At 40.8% G+C, this 21272-nt stretch overlaps 2 protein-coding genes across 14 annotated transcripts in view; both read right to left on the reverse strand.

Annotated features, from left to right (window-relative positions):
* Nucleotides 1-3695, reverse strand: part of LOC106595921 (E3 SUMO-protein ligase PIAS1) — a 142541-nt gene extending 138846 nt beyond the window's left edge. For all 3 annotated transcript variants that reach the window (XM_045708972.1, XM_045708971.1, XM_045708973.1), the window contains exon 1: nt 3631-3695. In XM_045708972.1, the coding sequence (XP_045564928.1) occupies nt 3631-3654 (24 nt within the window). In that variant the 5' untranslated portion in view covers nt 3655-3695. The remainder of the gene's footprint in view (nt 1-3630) is intronic.
* A 4925-nt stretch (nt 3696-8620) lies between these two features.
* On the reverse strand, nt 8621-17780 carry LOC106587757 (SKI family transcriptional corepressor 1 homolog-B). 11 transcript variants are annotated; one of them, XM_014176393.2, is made up of 9 exons: nt 17373-17780; nt 14459-16205; nt 13530-13617; nt 13342-13440; nt 12974-13042; nt 11877-11951; nt 11355-11418; nt 10615-10680; nt 8621-10257 (listed from the first exon to the last, which is right to left on the reverse strand). In XM_014176393.2, exons 2-9 carry the CDS (start codon nt 16193-16195, stop codon nt 10248-10250), a joined length of 2208 nt encoding a protein of 735 aa, XP_014031868.1. In that variant the 5' UTR covers nt 16196-16205; nt 17373-17780; the 3' UTR covers nt 8621-10247. The 11 variants fall into 11 exon arrangements, with proteins under 11 accessions (XP_014031868.1, XP_014031863.1, XP_014031862.1 ...); XM_014176388.2 differs by having other exon boundaries at nt 8621-10254; nt 11355-11429; nt 17373-17779; XM_014176387.2 differs by having other exon boundaries at nt 11355-11429; nt 17373-17779.
* Nucleotides 17781-21272: the final 3492 nt, after the last annotated feature.

Raw genomic sequence — 21272 nt, forward strand, 5'->3', positions numbered from 1 at the left:
CTGACTGCCTCCACTGTAGTGTTGATCTGATGTACTGACTGCCTCCACTGTAGTGATGATGATCTGATGTACTGACTGCCTCCACTGTAGTGATGATGATCTGATGTACTGACTGCCTCCACTGTAGTGATGATGTGATGTACTGACTGCCTCCACTGTAGTGTTGATCTGATGTACTGACTGCCTCCACTGTAGTGTTGTTGATCTGATGTACTGACTGCCTCCACTGTAGTGTTGATCTGATGTACTGACTGCCTCCACTGTAGTGATGATGTGATGTACTGACTGCCTCCACTGTAGTGTTGATCTGATGTACTGACTGCCTTTACTGTAGTGTTGTTGATCTGATGTACTGACTGCCTCCACTGTAGTGATGATGTGATGTACTGACTGCCTCCACTGTAGTGTTGATGATCTGATGTACTGACTGCCTCCACTGTAGTGATGATAATCTGATGTACTGACTGCCTCCACTGTAGTGATGATAATCTGATGTACTGACTGCCTCCACTGTAGTGATGATGATCTGATGTACTGACTGCCTCCACTGTAGTGATGATGATCTGATGTACTGACTGCCTCCACTGTAGTGATGATGATCTGATGTACTGACTGCCTCCACTGTAGTGTTGATCTGATGTACTGACTGCCTCCACTGTAGTGTTGATCTGATGTACTGACTGCCTCCACTGTAGTGTTGATCTGATGTACTGACTGCCTCCACTGTAGTGTTGATCTGATGTACTGACTGCCTCCACTGTAGTGTTGATCTGATGTACTGACTGCCTCCACTGTAGTGTTGATCTGATGTACTGACTGCCTCCACTGTAGTGATGATCTGATGTACTGACTGCCTCCACTGTAGTGTTGATCTGATGTACTGACTGCCTCCACTGTAGTGTTGATCTGATGTACTGACTGCCTCCACTGTAGTGTTGAGCTGATGTACTGACTGCCTCCACTGTAGTGTTGATCTGATGTACTGACTGCCTCCACTGTAGTGTTGATCTGATGTACTGACTGCCTCCACTGTAGTGTTGATCTGATGTACTGACTGCCTCCACTGTAGTGTTGATCTGATGTACTGACTGCCTCCACTGTAGTGTTGATCTGATGTACTGACTGCCTCCACTGTAGTGTTGATCTGATGTACTGACTGCCTCCACTGTAGTGTTGATCTGATGTGAGTGTAATGATTTGCAAGAAACACGAAGCGTTAATCATCAGTGGTGAAATACTATTTGTAGAAAGCAATCTCATGTCATACGAACTCAATCTGCTCTGAGTTTGAGCCTGGACATCGTTTAGGAACAGAAAGTAACAACAGACAATGTGAAGAATAAAAAGTTAAACACAAATGCCGTGCCGTAGAAGACATACACCCGAGGACATTAATATGGACTTAGTTTCCAAGCACACAACAATAGCAACACTTTGGAGAAAAGTAGAAAAATATCCCTCAGATCAATAGCAGCTCAAAGGGTGCCTGTCAAGCATCGGGTATCGTCAGTTAGGCCTAACTCATATTGTCCGCTGCAATGTCTCACAATAGATGTGCAGACTGAGACAACTCATAATAAAGCACAGTCTGAAATACTGTTCCAAATCAAATGGTTGACGTGAAAAAACTGAAGTATGTCTACATCTGAATCAATTGCTATTGATTGGTGATCCAGGTACACTAGATTATGAACCACACAAGCTTTAAATGAAATAATTCTGGGAAGGCAAGTAGGCAACTGCTCTGAAGGCACCATGCAGCAATGCTGAGAGAAATCATTGAGGCAAAAGGATGCTATGCAGGTTTGCATTTCTGACAATTAGTTTAGGGATAAATGTAGCCTCAGTTCCAATACGTTACGCCTCTCAGTTCCACTACGTTACGCCTCTCAGTTCCACTACGTTACGCCTCTCAGTTCCACTACGTTACGCCTCTCAGTTCCACTACGTTACGCCTCTCAGTTCCACTACGTTACGCCTCTCAGTTCCACTACGTTACGCCTCTCAGTTCCACTACGTTACGCCTCTCAGTTCCACTACGTTACGCCTCTCAGTTCCACTACGTTACGCCTCTCAGTTCCACTACGTTACGCCTCTCAGTTCCACTACGTTACGCATAAGAGTAATTGGAAGAAGGCATCTTCTGTACAGGGGAGTTTTGTTAAGAACCCCAGCGCTCGGCCTGAACACGAACAAGCATCGCTTGTGATACGGTTTTGGAAGCATACGAACCTTATCTTTCATATCAGCGAGAAATCATTTGCAAAAAAGGTTAAATTGATACACATCTTTATATGGTTAGGGTTCCCACACGGCCATATCTCCAAGTTACAGCGCGCATTAACGGCATGCTCCGAATACCTGTGTGTAACGGAAGGCCGCAGAAACGTGTTGTCACGGAAAAATACTGTCGGCGGCAACTGTGATGAAGCCGGTTAAAACAGTGTGCAGTAAGTGTATATTTTGTAGTTGTATTATTATTTTGATGTGATATAAAAGTAAAGGCCTTTATACTTCTAGAATCTTATCATTGATTCCCGTTCAGATGGAGTATTTGGCTGTCAGAGACAGTATACCTGTGAAAAGAACATATGGTCATTGGACCTTAAAGAGGAGATCTTGGGCTAGGGTAAATTAGGGCTGAACTAACAAAACAAGTTACCAGAACTTGAACTGTAATACCGGCACCCCTGTACATTATTTTATTTTTTTACTGCTACTCTTTAATTACGTGTTACTTTTATCCGTATTTATTGAAACCGCACTGTTGGTTAGAGCCTGTAAGTAAGCATTTCACTGTAAGGTCTACACCTGTTGTATTCGGCGCATGTGACTAATAACATTTGATTTGAATGCATTGCAACGTGTTAAGATTAGCATAAAGTCAAAACGTGTTCAATGATATCAACATATCAAATTAACATTACTACACGTTTTACAACATCTATCACTTTGACTCAGTGATAGTCAGCTGGGGAAATAAAAATGCATTCACTTTTTCTCCACACCGCTATGTAAAAGTTACCTAACTACCCAGGCTACAAAACGTTTTCAAATTAGAACATCTTGTCACTGTTACACCATTAAAAGTGCATAATTTTATGCGTCTTGAGAAATGGATAAAACTGAAAACGCTTGAATAGTAGCCTAAACTAGCAAGAACCACATTTTGTCGTTCTCCCATCGCCAGCCTCTGTTCACTAGCTTGACAGAACGTCAAGCCCGCTCTCCCAACGCTGACCAACTAATTAGCTGATAAAGGCATCCTCGTTCAAACAGTCAACTACGACCCATCATTGTCATAAGATACTTTTTAACTAAATGTCTACAAAATTTACATGGACCGAAAAGGAAAAATACTTTTAATTATTCCGCTAGCTAGCTAATAAAGATATTATATGCAGGAGATCGCTAACGAACGAGCGGGTCTCTCTCAACATCAACAATAACATGTTCCAGCTTTCGCCTTATAGTGAATTCCTTTAAAGTTATCCTTATGCACAAACAATACACATAAATTCACATTCAAATTAGTTCCTTGTCGTTTAAATTACACATGCGAAGACCTGCGTTGGCATTATATCGTTTGCTAACCGTTTACATTTATAATGATTTCAAGCTGCGCTTTACCTTCAATTCCGCACTCTCCGCCATCTTGCAATTCCTAGTGCAGGCGTGATGACGTAATGTGACGTGCTGACCACTACGCTACGTGCTTGCGCTCATTGGGTGTGTATTTAAAATACCTGAAACGTTGTTTGAGTGCTTAAAACTGTGTTAGTTATGCAGTAGATATAATCCATCCCATATTCCGTTTCAAGAGATACGTTTAATTGACATGACACTTTTGATGTCCTCAATCAATGCAAAATGCAACAAAACCAAGCTACCTGTGCAGCACAGACACCAATGCCATTATACTGTCTTAACTGATTCTAACAATGTTTCTTGTTTACATTTTCCTCTCCCAAACACCTACTTGTTCTTTGTAATGGAGTTGTCTCCATAGACATTTTGTACATCATTTCCTCCACAAAAGAGAGCGACTCTGCATCTGGGCTGATCTCACTCACTCACTCACTCACTCACTCACTCACTCACTCACTCACTCACTCACTCACTCACTCACTCACTCTCTCACACTCACTCTCTCACACTCACACTCACTCACACTCACTCACACTCACTCACTCACTCACTCACGACAGGAAATAGATGTTGAAAGGATGTGGTTATCTGTTAAACAGGAAAATAATGAATAAATGCAATGGATACAACAGGATAAGCAAATGGATCCAAAATACACTAGAATGGACTGGACTGGTAATAAAGTGGCACAGCTGGATTAATAATAAAATAGCACAGGACTGTATAATAAAAACATATATCATCCAACAACTATCAGTAACAGTAAACACACAAAGTTACAACAACAATATTAAAGTACTTCTGCACACACTCCATCCCACAAGTCCACTCAGAGGAGAAGTCAGGGGACAGAGGGTTGCACAGTGAGAAGAGCTGTCAGGTATCGTGCCCCCTGACAACGTGCCCCTTGGCAACCAATCAGGGTCAAGTCACACAGGTCAGAGAGAGTTTGAGAGGCCAGTTAAAGGCTTGGTCGAAAATATTATGTATATTTTCGACCTAGGTTTATGGTGCCCCCAGACACTCAGGCAAGCTCCTGGGAGATGGGGAGTGGGCTGTGCAGATTGAAAGGGTTGTGAGGTGCTGGTAAGAGTCAATTCGTAACAAAAACAGTTCTTGAGATATGCTTGAAACGATTTAGTGCAGTCAAAAATGGGATTTTCCTGTTTTATATATACACTATATATTACAAAAGTATGTGGACACGTCTTCAAATGAGTGGATTCGGCTATTTCAGCCACACCCGTTGCTGACAGGTGTATAAAATCGAGCACACAGCCATGCAATCTCCATAGACAAACATTAGCAGTAGAATGGCCTTACTGAAGAGCTCAGTGACTTTTAACGTGGCACCGACATTGGATGCCACATTTCCAGTAAGTCAGTTCATCAAATTTCTGCCCTGCTAGAGCTACCCCGGTCAACTGTAAGGGCTGTTATTCTTAAGTGGAAACTTCTAGGAGCATTAACGGCTCAGCCATGAAGTGGTAGGCCACACACTCTCACAGAAAGCGCATAAAAATAAAAATCATCTGTCCTCGGTTGCAGCACTCACTACCGAGTTCCAAACTGTCTCTGGAAGCAACGTCAGCACAAGAACTGTTCGTCGGGAGCTTCGTGAAATGGGTTTCCATGGCCGAGCAGCCGCACAAAAGCCTAAGATCACTGTGCACAATGCCAAGCGTCGGCTGGAGTGGTGTAAAGCTCGCGGCCATTGAATTCTGGAGCAGTGGAAACACTTTCTCTGGAGAGATGAATCACGCTTCATCATCTGACAATCCACAGGACGAATTTGGGTTTGGCGGATGCCAGGGGGATGCTACGTGCCCGAATGCATAGTGCCAACTGTAAAGTTTGGTGGAGGAGGAATAAAGGTCTGGAGCTGTTTTTCATAGTTCGGGCTAGGCCCCTTAGTTCCAGTGAAGGGAAATCTTAACACTACAACATACAATGACATTCTAGACGATTCTGTGCTTCCAACTTTGTGGCAAAAGTTTGGGAAGGCCCTTTCCTGTTTCAGCATGACAATGCCCCCGTGTATAAAGCGAGGTCCATACAGAAATGTTTTTTCGAGATTGGTGTGGAAGAACTTGACTTGCCTGCACAGAGCCCTGACTTCAACCCCTTGGAACATCTTTGGGATGAATTGGAACACCGACTGCGAGCCAGGCCTAATTGCCCAAAATTAGTGCCCGTCCTCACTAATGCTCTTGTGGCTGAGTGGAAGCAATGCCCACAGCAATGTTCCAACATCTCGTGGAAAGCCTTCCCAGAAGAGTGGAGGATGTTATTATAGTAGCAAAGGGGGGACCAACTCCAATATTAATGCCCATGATTTTGGAATGAGATGTTCGACGAGCATACTTTTGGCCATGTTGTGTATTTCCACACTGAGGTTGGAATAATACTGCGAAATTGTGAGAATTATGATTTCGCCCTTTTAGTGAGGTTGTGTAGTTCATACATGCATGATCTATGAGTAGAATTACTTTCTTACCTCAATTAGCCACAAAATCCCTAGTTTGAATAACGCAACTATTTTTCTGGAAGCTGTACTGTCCCATTTTCCCGAAGTTTTCCACCACATGGGCCAGCCCCCTAGCACTTTGACTTCAACCAATGAGCTTCAGCCCCTCACCATATGCTGTATTTGAAAGCTAGCAAGAGGCACATGATGCACCCACAGCAGAGCGAGAGAGACAGCAATGACTTGGTGCACATATGTGACATAGTACACCATTTTCGGGGAACACTTTTAGCATGTGAGTACTACTTTCAGAACTACTGGCTAAAAAGTATACAAGAGTACCGAAGAATCCCTTTAATAGACCAATAAGACAGAGAGTTCCAAACCTCTGCCAATAATAGCTACATTTTCAGTTGTCCCCTCCTCACTCAGACCACTCCCAGACAATCCTAGCTAAATTCTTGCTTGAGAAATTGCCCTTCACTAAGAAGCAATTTTTGTTTATTTTTGACCAGTTTAATTGAAAACGATCACAGTAAAGTACTTAATTGTTATCCAGATATGATTTGATATGGAGATAAAAACGGCTGCATTGGACCTTTTAAAACAGTTCATAGTGTACTCTCTCTTCAACTACAAACATTTTAGAACGTAGCCCACTCTGAATACATCTTTATAATATAGACTAACAAGGTGTCTAAAGCACCCAATAAATGAGTTCCAATAGGATTGGTAAACACGCAGCAACAGAAAACTAGTTTGTAACGAGAAAGCAGTGGGATTGGGCACTGCTTCAGAATAGGGACCTACCGACTTTACTTTATAAATGCTGGACATTCATGAGCCAGTAGATGTCACGATCTTCATTGTCCAGTAGATGGCACTATCTCCATTGTAATTCAGACTATGGTAAATACAGATTCCCCACAATTTTTCTGACATTTATAGAGCCCCCAAAGTCCTCATGAAAATTGTTACTATGACTATGTTATATCTAATCATGAATAAGATAATGCCCCCCAGCTTTCCAGTGTTGTACTGATATCTATGCATTTTCTTTGGTTATACCAGACATGGCTACTCCTTATCCCTAAGAGGGACATGAATAGAACACTGGGTGGAGTACGTTACTCCCAAACAATGCAATTCATCTTCAATGTAATGATTGATGACACAAATCCATTAGGGATGACTTTAGTCAACCATAGAAGGCTCATGTGGAGGGGTATTTGAACATTTTCCAGTCCCCACCTGTTCAATGTGATGTCTACAGTGACAGGACAAGTGCAGGTTAACTTTGTATTGGTCTTTGTCAAAGGAATCATTTAGAGTTAGATTCTATGACCGATGTTGGCATAATGAACAGGAACAAACATTATTTCATGGCCACTCTAATAGGTTGATAAACTTGTACTTCTATGATGTACAAACCATACCCTTTCATTCTCATGTTTGGCCGAGCCATTTTGAACAATTGTAACAAAAAAGCAAATAAATCTGAAATCATTCACTGTGAAAAATAGGTTCACTCATTACACCTGATATTTAAGTGGGCTTTTATATGTTTGGGCGTACCACGACAAACAGTTTGAGCGACTTTCAAAAGAGTATTGTTTTGTATTGAGGGCAGCCCTCCGATACTATTTACCAAGGGTGTAATGGGTTATGTGGTCTGTTCATTCTTATAATTTAACAAGACTTTTATTCATGGCTTCTCACAATCATGTATACAGTCATACTAAAACATATCTTAAAAAATATCATGATAAAAACTGAAAAATAATCCTACTTCAACGGTATCTGTTTATCATTGTAATGTAATCAATGTCACTATGTCAGTATTTCACTCAAATGTCAGTTGAACTTGTGAAGTTGTGCCGAGTCAAATGTTGAATAGTTTGATATTATGAGGCTTAACAAGCCAGTAAATATATAAATGATCATATCGATACTGTGTTCCTGATCTTAAATAAACCATGTACAACAGCAAAAAATGATCACATCACTTGTGTTCAATGCCATTCTCACGTGGATGGAACATGAAAACTACGGTTCATAAACAACTTCTTCAGTATACCTTGTGTAAACATGTTACAATACCCACACGAGTGGTTAGTATTCAAATGAAAAGGTGCCTTCATGTGGGGAGCAATTACTGTCAAAAAAGATTCATATTCAACATGCATCACTGCCATTATGCGAGCATCTCTTACTCTCTTGTGCCTAGGGACAGAGAGCCATCTAAAGAGCATTTAATCAATAGCTATTAGCCTTCACATCAGAATAATTAGATTTCACTATTAAACAGGGCTATTCCCCTGACAGAATGTCGAACATAACTTGACTGGACTTCTGAGACAGCCCATGTATGGAATGAGTCGTTTGATATGATATAAAACAAAAAGTTAAACAACCTGGATGCTAAATACATTTTAAATCAGGTTGTTATTCCTTAAAGGTTCCAGCAGGTGTCAGTATCGTTCCTATTAAGAGACAAGGCAAAAATAGGATTCACTTTTTAATCGTATTTTACATTAATTTCTGATATAATACATACATGAGTCTTATTGGCCCTTAATGGGGTCACAACAACACTTTTTAAAGGTCATATATATCGTGGAAAAAATAACCAACTGGCTTGGAATTGATTAAAAAAAAGAATAGTTACAGAAATCAACTGCACAACATGGAATTCAGTCACAAATGGCAGTTTCAAGTCTCTTTACGTGGCGTCTTGGTTTCCTTTAATCTCATCCCCACTCATAACTCTTGCCATGCACAAAAGATTGACATGACAAAATAAAGCCTACAAGACATAATGAAATACACAACAAATAGGTTTGGTTTCTGTGCCTGTGGTTTATTTAATGTATGGTAGGGTTCTGACCATGATTCAAACCCTTTATTAAGTACAACAGAAGCTGGGTGTGTCTTGTAACCGAATGCTCAAATCATACGGAAGAAATATACCTTTTATAATGAATATCCTGTACATGGTATCTATGTATGATTAAAAACAATCATAGTTGAGACTGAATGAACATTCTATTCACTGTAAAAGACTCATCTGTTGGGTGACATTTTAGGCAAATGGAACCTTTTTAATTAGCTCAAGGTTGAAAGGTCATTGGTTACTTCGAAATAAGTGCTAGAATAAGTGTTGGTGCCATTAGAACAGTGTTTCCCCTTCCTGGTCCTGGGGACCCAAAGCCGTGCACATTTTTGTTTTGGAACAACACTCACACACTTGAGTCAATAATCAACAATTCATCATCAAGCCTTTGATTTGAATCAGGTGTGTTAGGGCTAGGACAAATAACTAGAAGGGTGCAGCACCTTTGGATCCCCCTGGTCAAGCATTTGGGAAACGCTGCATTAGAAGGAAGTGTATTCTATACATTAGATGCTTAACAGAGTTTACTTTATTTCTTAGTACAGTGTGGTCCAGATCAGTAGTAATGTTGCCAATTTTTAAAGTGCTTTACATCAATAATATACATTGTTAAATGTTTCAGATGGACAGAACAGATTAACGACTAACTTAAACACAAATAAATATATGTAAAAACACATAGATAATGTGGTAAAACAACCCAAGAATGCTAGGGTTCGTGTTACTTATGAAATATCACATTATACAACTCATTGCACATCTCCACATATATATATTTATATATATATACGGGATATATAAAGAGCAATGGATTATGATTCAAAGGGACTTGCTGTGTCCATATCAAGAGCTCTTTACAACTTGATAACTGTCTATAAATACAACACATACAATGGACCAGTCGTTTGGTCTTGGTGTATCTTCAAGAGTTCTTTTCAATGGAAGGTCTAGTTCTCCTAACCCCCATAGCCACTTCTTCTGTGTTAAATAAATAGAGCTGGAGTGTGTACACAGGTTGTGAATCCTTGGATGACTGGTGATGGAGGGCAAAGGTAAAGAAGTTACGGAGAGACTGTGACTACTTGAGGTGGGTCTCTCTCTTTTTGGCTGCAGTGAGCTGTACTGGAGTCAGTGGGGGGTCTTGTGGTCTATTATGGAGGCAGCAGAGGGGGTTTGAAAGTACAGGCTCCAGTACAGTGGCGAGGGGTCAGCATCTTGCAGGAGAAATGGTGCAGGGCATCATGAGCTTCTAGGGAGAAAGGGGATGTGTCACTTCAAACACTGGGCAGATTAAATGTATTTGTTGTATTTCTATCCACACTATGTATTCTATAGTCGTTCTTTCCTCTAAGTTCAGTCTACATGTCACAGTATTTCTTAGCAATATCAAATGTGCTATGAATTTGCATATCATAAGGACACACATGCTAGTGAAGAATAAAAAGTAGCACTTGCATAGGTACGGTTGGACAATAATTTTGACAAATATTACTAGTCATATTCAAAGTCCATTAGAAGGCTATGCTCTTGGCCAGCTAGCCATTAAATTAATTCACAAATGGACTGAAACTGGATACATGTTCTGTTTTTGGACCATATAAATTACCTTTTAGCTTCTGTTGTATTGCATAACGCGCCTTTCTTTCTTGATCCAACTCGCTGCACAAAGTGTCTAAGCAAACAACAAATAAATAAGAAAAAAAAACCGCAATAATTGAGCTACAAAGCGGTGGTTTGTAAACTTTGAAATGGATGACTGTAGTTTATGTTGTTCACCCTCGGGTATTTTGAGTGACCTCAGTGTAGTTGAAGTGTGTATTTACACTACTGCGTTCCAGTAACTCTAGAACTAGTCTATCCGTGAAAGGGCGGCATCAGCTGTTGTCGTCTACTGTATGTAACTGATACGACGATACGTAATGGTCTGCCTTTTACATTTTCCAGTGCGTGATTTAGGAGAAAATAACATTTACTAACAAAACACAGCGAAATCAATCTCTCTATGGTTTGATATTATTGCAGTTCATTCGACAATTTCCAGTCAAATCGCGAAAAATGTTGCCTATTTTACAGGAATGGTAAGCTATTATTTGTAGATTGTGGACATGCAGCCTAATTCTAATGACCGAATTTATGCAAGTGTCACTTTCCCCTCTTCATTCTTGTGTGGTACAAGGAAGCACAAAGTCAGTATGACTGTTCTTTTACATGCATGTGTTCATACTTTACAACATCAATGCTATAACGATATGGGTCATTTCATTCAATTTAAGTCGGGACATATTATTTAATTTATTAAAACACTGACCGTTTAGCATATTCTGATTCTTTTTCCTGGAGACTCACCTCGGACAATATGAAGCTGTTGGACCATCTCTTCTCTGTAGGACAGTTCCCTCTTCATTTGGTCCTGAAAATTATCTGCATAGTGAGCAAGCAGACAGCTACTATTAACACAGTGCGCAAGTCCAAATAACATAATTTGAGCCTAATGGGTTCTCAACATTATGACATATACGAAAATTAAAATCACTACATTAAAATAAAGACCTCACTGTGTGGGAAACAGGAGCAGCTCTCGCTTTTGAAGCTAAACAATAATGTACTTCCATTTCAGCACCATGCCGCTGTCCACTAATGTTTGCTTCATTGTAGTCAATATGTTTGCTGTATGTCTCTTTATGTTTAAACTCATTCTGATACAGGCCAAGATGGTGGAAACGTAAATGACTTTAACTCTTAAAAAATTAAGTTATTTTTTTTACTTTAAGAGCTCGAGTTACGCCTGTTTCCCCCGTGTAAATCTTTCATCTCAGCTGTACCTCGACTCTATGTATGTTTAAGCAGTAGGACAATAAAGCGTCCTACCTTTTAAACTTTGAAATTCGCGTTCCAACTTTTTTCTGAGCTCCACTTGTTCGACAAGCTGTTTCTGAAGTTCCTCTGCAAAACGAAGCGGTCATCACCATTATCATAATCGTCGTTGTAAAAAGGCAATAGGCAAAGCAGTAAATTCAAAATGTTGCTTTCCACATACTAGGCCTATATATTGCAGACCTATCTTAGATAGCCTGTTCAACAATTAAAGCATTTGATTTTGATTACAGGCCTAATACAATACAAGCCTATGGGTAAAAACAACCACAATGTTTTCCGTGGTTTATTTCCCTATAGTATCGTAATAACTATTATCAGAAGGCCTATGGTTGGAACGCTAACAGTCGTTTAGCCTCACTGTGTCTCCAAGCATGGTATTGCTAAATAATTAGCTCCACCGCCTCGGGGTTAGAGGCTCGAGCGCCGCAGCTTAATGGCTGGGCTCGTTAAAATATTAATAGTGGAAAAACGATTTCGTGTTACAATAAGTAGAACAATTCCGTTTCTCATAATTTAACATTAGAGGAGGTTAACGAATGAAAAACAATTCAAACGTGACCGTGCAAACTTGTGTTAAGCTGTAGGCATAACATTTTTTTATCAAGCGATTAAAAAAAAAAATATTAGACAGATCATTATAGGTATTATTTTGTTAGTGCAGTACCTAGATATGGAAGGGGAAATCTCACCAGTCTAACATATTAGACTGGTGATTCCACACGTCGTAGCCTACACAAGACTAACATGGGAAATTGTTCATGTTCCATGAAAAGGCTTATAATAAACAGCACGGGGGTTTTTCCGAATGTTGAAATTGTAGGCTTTGAGGAAGTAGAGCTACAAATAGAGCCGCATTCACACGTGTTCGTTATGTTTAAAATATAACTTTGTTAATTCAATGCTAAATATGATTTGTTTTTAATTCACAGAACCGACAATTATGTTTAGTGATTTCCACCTTGCTTTGTTCAATTTACGATGAGCTCTAATGACTTGAAACGAGGCGAGGCCTACTTGTCGGTCGTTTTGCATTAGGCTAATCAATATAAACAAATGTCAATGATCATTGATAAAAGTAAAATGATTACCTTTAGCCATGTTTTCGATATCTTTTTCGTGGATCCTACTGACGTCATGCTGACGTAATGCCCCATCGCCTGCAAGATAAATATTAAAGATGGCATCAGCTCATTAATTCATCTAATTTACTCAATTTTCTGTTATAAATTATCATATTTGGAACAGTAAAAAGTGAGAAACCTTCGGCTAACAATTTCCTAACATAAAATATAATACAATAGGCTATATTACCATGGCAGGCCTACTAAACGTTTACACACTTACACACACACACACACACACACACACTTACACACACACACACACACACACACACTTACACACACACACACTTACACACACACACACACACACAGAGAGAGCGAGAGAGACTCACATGGTGGGCTTTCCTTTGCTTGGTCCTGAAAGGCTCTCTGTGGAACGTCCTCTCTTGTAGGAGAACGTTGTTTATGTGGGTCGGAAACATGGAGGACACCTGATAAAGAGAGACAGTAATAAGCGACGTGCCTATTTGTATACAGAAACTATACCATGAATATGTACTATGCAAAATAATACACCTACCGTTTGATTGCAATGGGCTGCTATGTTTTGATCCAAACGTAGATGAACCGTTCAAAGGCATGTGTCCATCCTTTTCATGTGTGTACACCTGCAAAATTAACCATCGCCATTATAGTCAATACAACTGCAATTATCTATAATTCTCTTAATTTCACAAGCAATTCTTTGAGCGGATATACCCACGTGACACGTCTCCAATTTATAATTATAGGGAAGTAATTCAATTGTTGTCCACCTATCTAAATTGCAGTTTGACTGACATTAGGACGAGGCCGACGCAGGCCTAACCTTTTCCCAACACACTACAAGGCTCGCAGTAAACACTCCAAAACAGAACCACTTGAATTATCTTTAGAACAAAAGACAAGACACAGACCAAGGCTCCCACTCAGCGACCTTATTAAAACAGGCCTACTCCATTCTCAATCTCTTTCATATTGGGACGAGGGTCTTTTTTGTAAATGTCATTGCCAAAATGTATTTTAACAAAATATAATTTCCATATTTGTTCCAACCTGCCAATGTATGTCTAAACAGGCTCAGCCTTCTGTAATGTCAGGGGTTTCAACAGCACAATAAAACCCCATGCGAGAAGTCCTGGATATAGTTCATATAAGTGTTTGTTTTCATTTGACCAAAATATGAAATCACCTTGCAAAAACGCGTTGAATACATCACATTAGCCTACTGTTTAGGCTTCAAACTGTTAACAGCTGCCAGCCATATCAACATCCTATATGGCATAGGCCTATGACTATTGGAACATTAAATACAGCATGATGATCATGCTTTATGCCCATGCACTTACAGGACCAAACATCACCCATTATCATATGAGATCCAAACATCTTGATGACTAAATTATTTTACAAACGGGTGCGTAAATTGATTGAACATCACAACACTCATATGGACCTTGGCACACTTACTTCGTACACCGGTGTATCATGGCGCTCTGACACCTGTCCACCCTGCCTCTCGTCATCAGAGGACCCGGAGTGGGGATCTTCCGGGTGTGGTCCTGGACTTGTCCCCAGCTCTTGACTATCTTCAGGCCCGGAATGGGCTGAGTTGAGGGGCGGGGGACTCTGACGGTCCTCCACGGACAGTTGGACTGACTCTTCATCCTCTTGTGCCCTGTTTGACTCCACGTCAACGTCTGGGTCGTCCGCGCTATCCACATCCGGGGACATAGACCTATAGCTAGAACTTTCACTCACGAAATCTGGCGATAGGTAACCAGAGCGCACACCGCTGTACGTGTCCCTGTTGCCGTATAGCTTTGCAATGCTTTCGGCGTCTTTCACCACAGGTCTGAACGCAGAGATGTAATTTATCTTCCGTGGAGTTGTGGGGGGTCCTTCCGTCGACCGGGCCTCATCCCCGGATTTATCTTCGTCGTTCCGGGTGGATTGTGAGCTGGAGCACCGCTCGCTGTCGTGAAAGCTATCCTTAGGTGTGTTTGCGCACCGGTCACTTTGATCCGATAACTCGAGATCACTCTGTCGGACACTTAAGAGCTCTGTGGGTGGTTTGGCTGGTGACTGTTGATACGGTGGCATCGGTAGGCCACCGGCTGTAGGCCAGAACATCGGGAAAGAGGGATAGATACTGTCCTTTGCTCCTGGCCAAAAGACACCCGAAACGTTGGTTTTAATTGTCTCTCCCACTCCGTCGTCCTTCTTTTGACACAGTCCAAACGCAGGGAATCCATACGGGTGGGGGAAGAGCGGTGGCGGGATCTTTTGAAGCATCCCAAAGCTCTTGCTGGGCACAGGGATAACCGGGTAGTTCCGGACGCCATTTGACAGACTGATGTTAGGCCTACCTCGGTCTTCGTCACAGCGCAACGTTTTATGGGGTACCTCAGGGGAACTTCTTTGGGTTGGGTTACTGGTGGAATGTGACTTCAAAGGAGAGGACATGGATGACCCACTCATAGGTAGCGTCCTCTTACGACTTCCCCCGTTGAACATCGCTTTAACATCCTCCCACGCGTGGGCAACATCATCCGACGAGCTTTTGTCTGTTAGTTTGAGATGGCGCCTCCACGAATTGAAGTTTGCTGCGTCTGGCTGTGTATACTTTGACTCGGGAGTGCGATGGGAGTGGAATATGAATTTATTCGGGGAAAAATACATGTTGCAATATGTGCATTTAATGCACTTGGCCCTCGAGCTGTTATACCTTGCAGGTATGAAGCTACCTCTGCTTCCCCAAGCGCATTCATGAGAGACATCAAAAGCGAAATTTTCCGGTAGCTTTGGTGGGTTGTGAGCACCTAGGAATGATTTACATAGCCTCTCCGCCTCCCGCTTGGTGATCATACCGCAGCGCCGCGAGGAGATTGGCATGGCGCCAGCGCGCCTCAGTATCTCGAGCTGGACGGGCGTGCACTGGACGCAGGTGATTCCAAGAGCAACGCGTCGGTTATGGATTTCGTTGTAACTGTAGTTTTTTAGCAATGTGTTGGATATCTGCGCCAAGCAAAGTCTTTCCTGGCCATCTATGACCAAAGACACGATGTGCACTCCATACAACGCGGTCTCGCTGACTTGGTTAGGCTTCAGGGAGATGGGGCTGGAGAAGGGCTGAACGTCCTGCTTGGAGCTGGGGGAAGAGCTGGAGTCTCGTCCCGCTGGTTGTTGATTGGGTATCGACTCCATTCCTGGAAGTCTGAAAATAAAATAATTATTTTAGGGTAGCCTATTGCACTACCATATAGACCTACAGTTGGCATAACTCCTGTCAAAAAAATGCACTAGTCCTAAATTGTTTGCAATTCATTCCAAATCAACAAATAAATAAAGTCCATGAAATTATAGCTTTGTAATTAATATTACCAATAGGCATACGCACGCACATTTCGTGCAATAATAATAATAATAATAATAATAATGGTCAAGGTCTTAAAGTAACGCAGAAGATCAGTGTTATTCTATGCTAATAACTATGCATTATTATTATTATTATTACACACTTAGTGTTATTATAGAACAATCAAAAACATTTTCAACCCAGCATTATTCACAAAAGACAAGGATTAGTTAGTTATTCGTTTTTGGTGACCCAGTTGTAAATAAATACATAAATAATAGCCTAATAGATAAAATAGGTCTACATAATTTAATATAAACGTTACATTTTATACGAGCATGTTTAGTAAAGGCCTATTAATATTAAGTGTCTAAACCATCCGAAAGCAAATGTTTTAACATGACCTATTGGATTGTATTTTTGTGTAGGACTATGCCAACTAAGGCTATCCATGGTCAGTTAGTTGTTTATTGACGGGATCTTTTCCTGTCGTCTTTAAATCGGCTCAGAGGCGAGGGTGATTACTTAAGAACTACATAAGATCCTTATACGCAAAAGAGCAGAAGGAAAATACACTCTGAGCTGCGCCAATGCGCTTACCAGAGAGGAAAAGAACAGCTAAGCTGCTTTATTGGTAATTACACGGGTTCAATTGTACGTATTTGATCTGTTAATAAAAGACTAGCCCGATATATAATTAAAACATCGCATGCGTGTCTCCCTAAATTAACGTTAGTGCAACGGCTTATAGGCCTACAATAAAATCTAAAAATCGACTTTTACAAAAGGCAAATATTTCCCTCACATTTAGCATCGCACATCCGTCACATCGTTTTTGTTTTACGCAACGGTTGTAAGTATATATTCTATAAGTCTTCCGAAAATAATATATTAATTGGAAAATAAATTAAAGGTAAAACTTACGAAAAACATGTGAAATATGAAGCTGTTGTGACTGGTGATGAGACACAAATATTTCAATAGAAAATACACAAGACAACGAATTGAAAAGAGTAAGATCCTTACCTTTCTTTCTGGAAAAGAGCACAGTACTCCTAGGCTTAGGAAACAACTTTTCATCAAAAAGTTGAACAAAAATCACCGACACAAGCAGAGGTCTAGTCCGAGATAAAAGATACTGGACCAAGCGTTCAGACTAGCCTAATATTTATCTCTCTCTGTAGTGTCTCTGTCTCAGTACAGTGAACGGACTTCCATCCTCTTCGACTCTCACCGGCTGAGTGGCGCACGAGAGAGTGACCGCATGGCAGTCCTCGAGCCTTCGCCACTCCTCAAGACAGCAGTCGACGCTCCTCACTGAAGAAGTGACCGCTAAACTAATGGATGGCAAGGCACACCCACTTAGCGTTCCCTCTCTTTAACTATATTATCTCCTGGACAATGAAGGAACAACAGACACTACTAGGCTATTACTAGATCCATTTAAACTTTACTCACTTTCAGAGAAGTGGAAAAAAAATATTAAGAGAAAGATAGATGGATAGATATAGATCTATATAGATAGATATATATTGCATTAACATGGTGTGCCAAGTGGTAAGGTGCACATGATATATTTCTATATTGACACAATTCATGACCAACGATATTTTAATAATATACAAATAATTATAATTATATGGGTGCATTTATTTGTCCTATTTCACACATGTAGGTACAAGTGTGTATTATACCCATGTGCTAATTGGAAATGTTTAGGATTTTTTTGTTTTGTTGCCTATCCCAACTCTTCATCGGAGATTAACTGCAGCTACCAAATGCAAATGAAGGCCTATAGACTATTTCCACTATTAACAAACGAGCAAATTTAGGACAAAACTGAATATGAAATCGAAGGCAACAAAATGGCTGAATGCATCATTTATCAAGTTACATGACCATCTGTTTTGCTTCTCGTGGACACGCAAATCAATTCCAGCCCTTCTGGTAAAGACGCCATGAATTTTAAGGCTCGCGTGCTTTTGTTCGAATGTCAAACAATTGGACACGTTTTAAATCACATACTGGGCATTCTTAAATTCTGCATTGAAAATGGACCGAATCCTAGATGAGCGGATAACTTGCCTCGGGCGGGACTGTCATATGCTGCTGCACACCCTCCCCCTCCCCTCTCTCCCCCTCTCTCAATACCCACCACCCACGAACCAAACTGTCAGTAAATGAAGCAAATTTGTTGAGCACACAGGACACGGTGAGAGCAGATTGCGTCTACAAACAGAGTGATATATTAGAGCAATAGGCTGAGGTTAGTGATGAAACCCAATACTGTAAGACCATATTAACTATTCATAACCTGATCAATGCCCCTCACTTAACCCCAGTAGGCCTTGTGCTGAGGTATCAATACCTTGCCGGGGCAGAAAGTTCAAGGAAAGGCATGCTAACTTTTCTTTTTAGTTTAAAATAACATTTCAACTATTTGCACATGTCGGCCTAAATACACAGGTGGAACAAAATGTGGGTACAGTCTGAATGACAGAAGTTTACGTTTTGTTTGAAATGTTATTTTTTTTAAAGTCATTTTCCAATTTGGTTTTTATTGTTTAAGGACTTACTAAAATTACCATTTGTTTGTTATTTTAAAATGCACATGTAGCCTGAATGCCTATATTCCCAACCTGGTCTGTCCTAAATGGACACTGATTCAAATGTAATTAATCAAACTGTCCGGGCCAAAATGTGAACAATTACCACAATCAAATAGGAGTTAATAACGTCCACAAACGCCCCCCAGCCAACCATTGCTAAGTAGACACCATTAAAGTAGAACATCTATGCTCTTTAAACCTAGCATAAATTAGCCTATACATAATATGTTGCCATTGACAACTACAATTTACATTATGGATAAGCTAGCTGCATATATAGCCTACCTAGGTCTAGATGAACTGAAAACAGTTATGCGCCAGATGTTTTGGGATTGACACCCTCTGTCTCGTAAAATAGATATCACGACCTTAAAACATCTATGGTTTCTTTATTAAAAAACAGATGTCAAAAGAAATTCTATCTATGTAGGCCTATTAAATAGCCATGCAAAACATTAGCCTATACTGAGCATATGGGCAATAATTCGTCTCTTCATAAATTTGGCTTGTTCAAATGTTATCAATCATTATTATGCTGATGAATATGAAAATAATTGTGAAAGTTGGACTTGTTTTTCTCTGCAATGCCCACGCACCATAGTCAGATAGCGAGGAAGACAGTCAGTTTAACTCCCTGCAATATTGATAGAAAAGGAAACATAAACCCGACCGGCTCCGTCGTGTCGTCTTTCACAATCAAACGGCTTTCCTGCAGCCCAATAATAATTACAATTTTATACTGTAATTATTCCTATGTTTTTAATTATTTAGACCACGGACTGAATACGCCATTGTCGCCGTTTATCCCGGAGAAACGTGAGCTCACGTGGCTCTCATTAAAGACCGGAGTTCAGCGCAGGTATACAGCACGAGAGCAGCGCTTTTAATTAGCGGATTCAGCGGTCATTATAGGCGAGCCCTTTATTACCGCTGGATACACATCAATGACATCTTTTCTCGAAGAGTAAATTACCTTGAGACTCATTTATATGCATTCAATTGTTTAAACAAACCTGCGCTACAATATTAATGCGTTCCCTGTTTAAGTCGGTAGAACTCCAAACTCTGTAGAGGTGAACGTAATGTAATATTTAATACGCGGGTAGATTGGTTATTGACAGTGACATTCTTTATTCTATCACTTTAATAACTAACTTTGCTACAACATAAGAGTAGGCTTTACCAAGTAGCCTGTATTCCAGTTTAGATGCATTATTGTAAAGTTTTTCTTCATAAACCAATGTGACCAAAATAAACTTAAATCCCAAATTTTGTCACAGCAAATGACAGACATGGTAACAACCTACACTAAAATGATAGTAAATAATGAATTAGGATGTGAGGGACATGTATATATAGACCAGAGTAGGCTAGGCTACTATTTGCACTCTATCATATATTGAAGTAGTCAACAACAGATAATAAACAGAGAGGAGTTGGGTAAAAGGGGCTTCGCCTATACCGGTATATGAATGAAGGCATTATTAGCAGGTAGCATCTCTCAGGGCGCTCCACGGTGGTTCAGAGTGCCTGTAGCCACATTGGAGGTGAGACATTATTAGCAGGTAGCATCTCTCAGGGCGCTCCACGGTGGTTCAGAGTGCCTGTAGCCACATTGGAGGTGAGACATTATTAGCAGGTAGCATCTCTCAGGGCGCTCCACGGTGGTTCAGAGTGCCTGTAGCCACATTGGAGGTGAGACATTATTAGCAGGTAGCATCTCTCAGGGCGCTCCACGGTGGTTCAGAGTGCCTGTAGCCACATTGGAGGTGAGACATTATTAGCAGGTAGCATCTCTCAGGGCGCTCCACGGTGGTTCAGAGTGCCTGTAGCCACATTGGAGGTGAGACATTATTAGCAGGTAGCATCTTTCAGGGCGCTCCACGGTGGTTCAGAGTGCCTGTAGCCACATTGGAGGTGAGACATTATTAGCAGGTAGCATCTCTCAGGGCGCTCCACGGTGGTTCAGAGTGCCTATAGCCACATTGGAGGTGAGACATTATTAGCAGGTAGCATCTCTCAGGGCGCTCCACGGTGGTTCAGAGTGCCTGTAGCCACATTGGAGGTGAGACATTATTAGCAGGTAGCATCTCTCAGGGCGCTCCACGGTGGTTCAGAGTGCCTGTAGCCACATTGGAGGTGAGATATCTTCAGAGGCTGGTGCGGCTCCATCTATGTTTTTGGTGCTAACCCGAAAAGTGACCACGTATATTTGACAACTTGGTTAAATGTAACATGAATTAATCTGAATAGACTATAATTCCATTAAAGTGATCAATTTATTCCGATTAATTAGAGGTCGCTGCTAAACCAGGCC

Source organism: Salmo salar, chromosome ssa26 (genome assembly GCF_905237065.1).
Source record: "Salmo salar chromosome ssa26, Ssal_v3.1, whole genome shotgun sequence".
In the NCBI taxonomy this organism is placed as follows: Eukaryota; Metazoa; Chordata; class Actinopteri; order Salmoniformes; family Salmonidae; genus Salmo; species Salmo salar.

Bases quoted from the DNA above. Each gene is read 5' to 3' on its own strand.
- LOC106587757 (XM_014176387.2), bottom strand. From the start codon at position 16,195: ATGGAGTCGATACCCAATCAACAACCAGCGGGACGAGACTCCAGCTCT. The intron at 13,043-13,341 runs GTGAGTCTCTCT...TTTATCTTGCAG, and splicing joins AGCAAAGGAAAGCCCACCAT to GCGATGGGGCATTACGTCAG. The intron at 10,681-11,354 runs GTGAGTCTCCAG...TTGTTTGCTTAG, and splicing joins ACAGCTTCATATTGTCCGAG to ACACTTTGTGCAGCGAGTTG.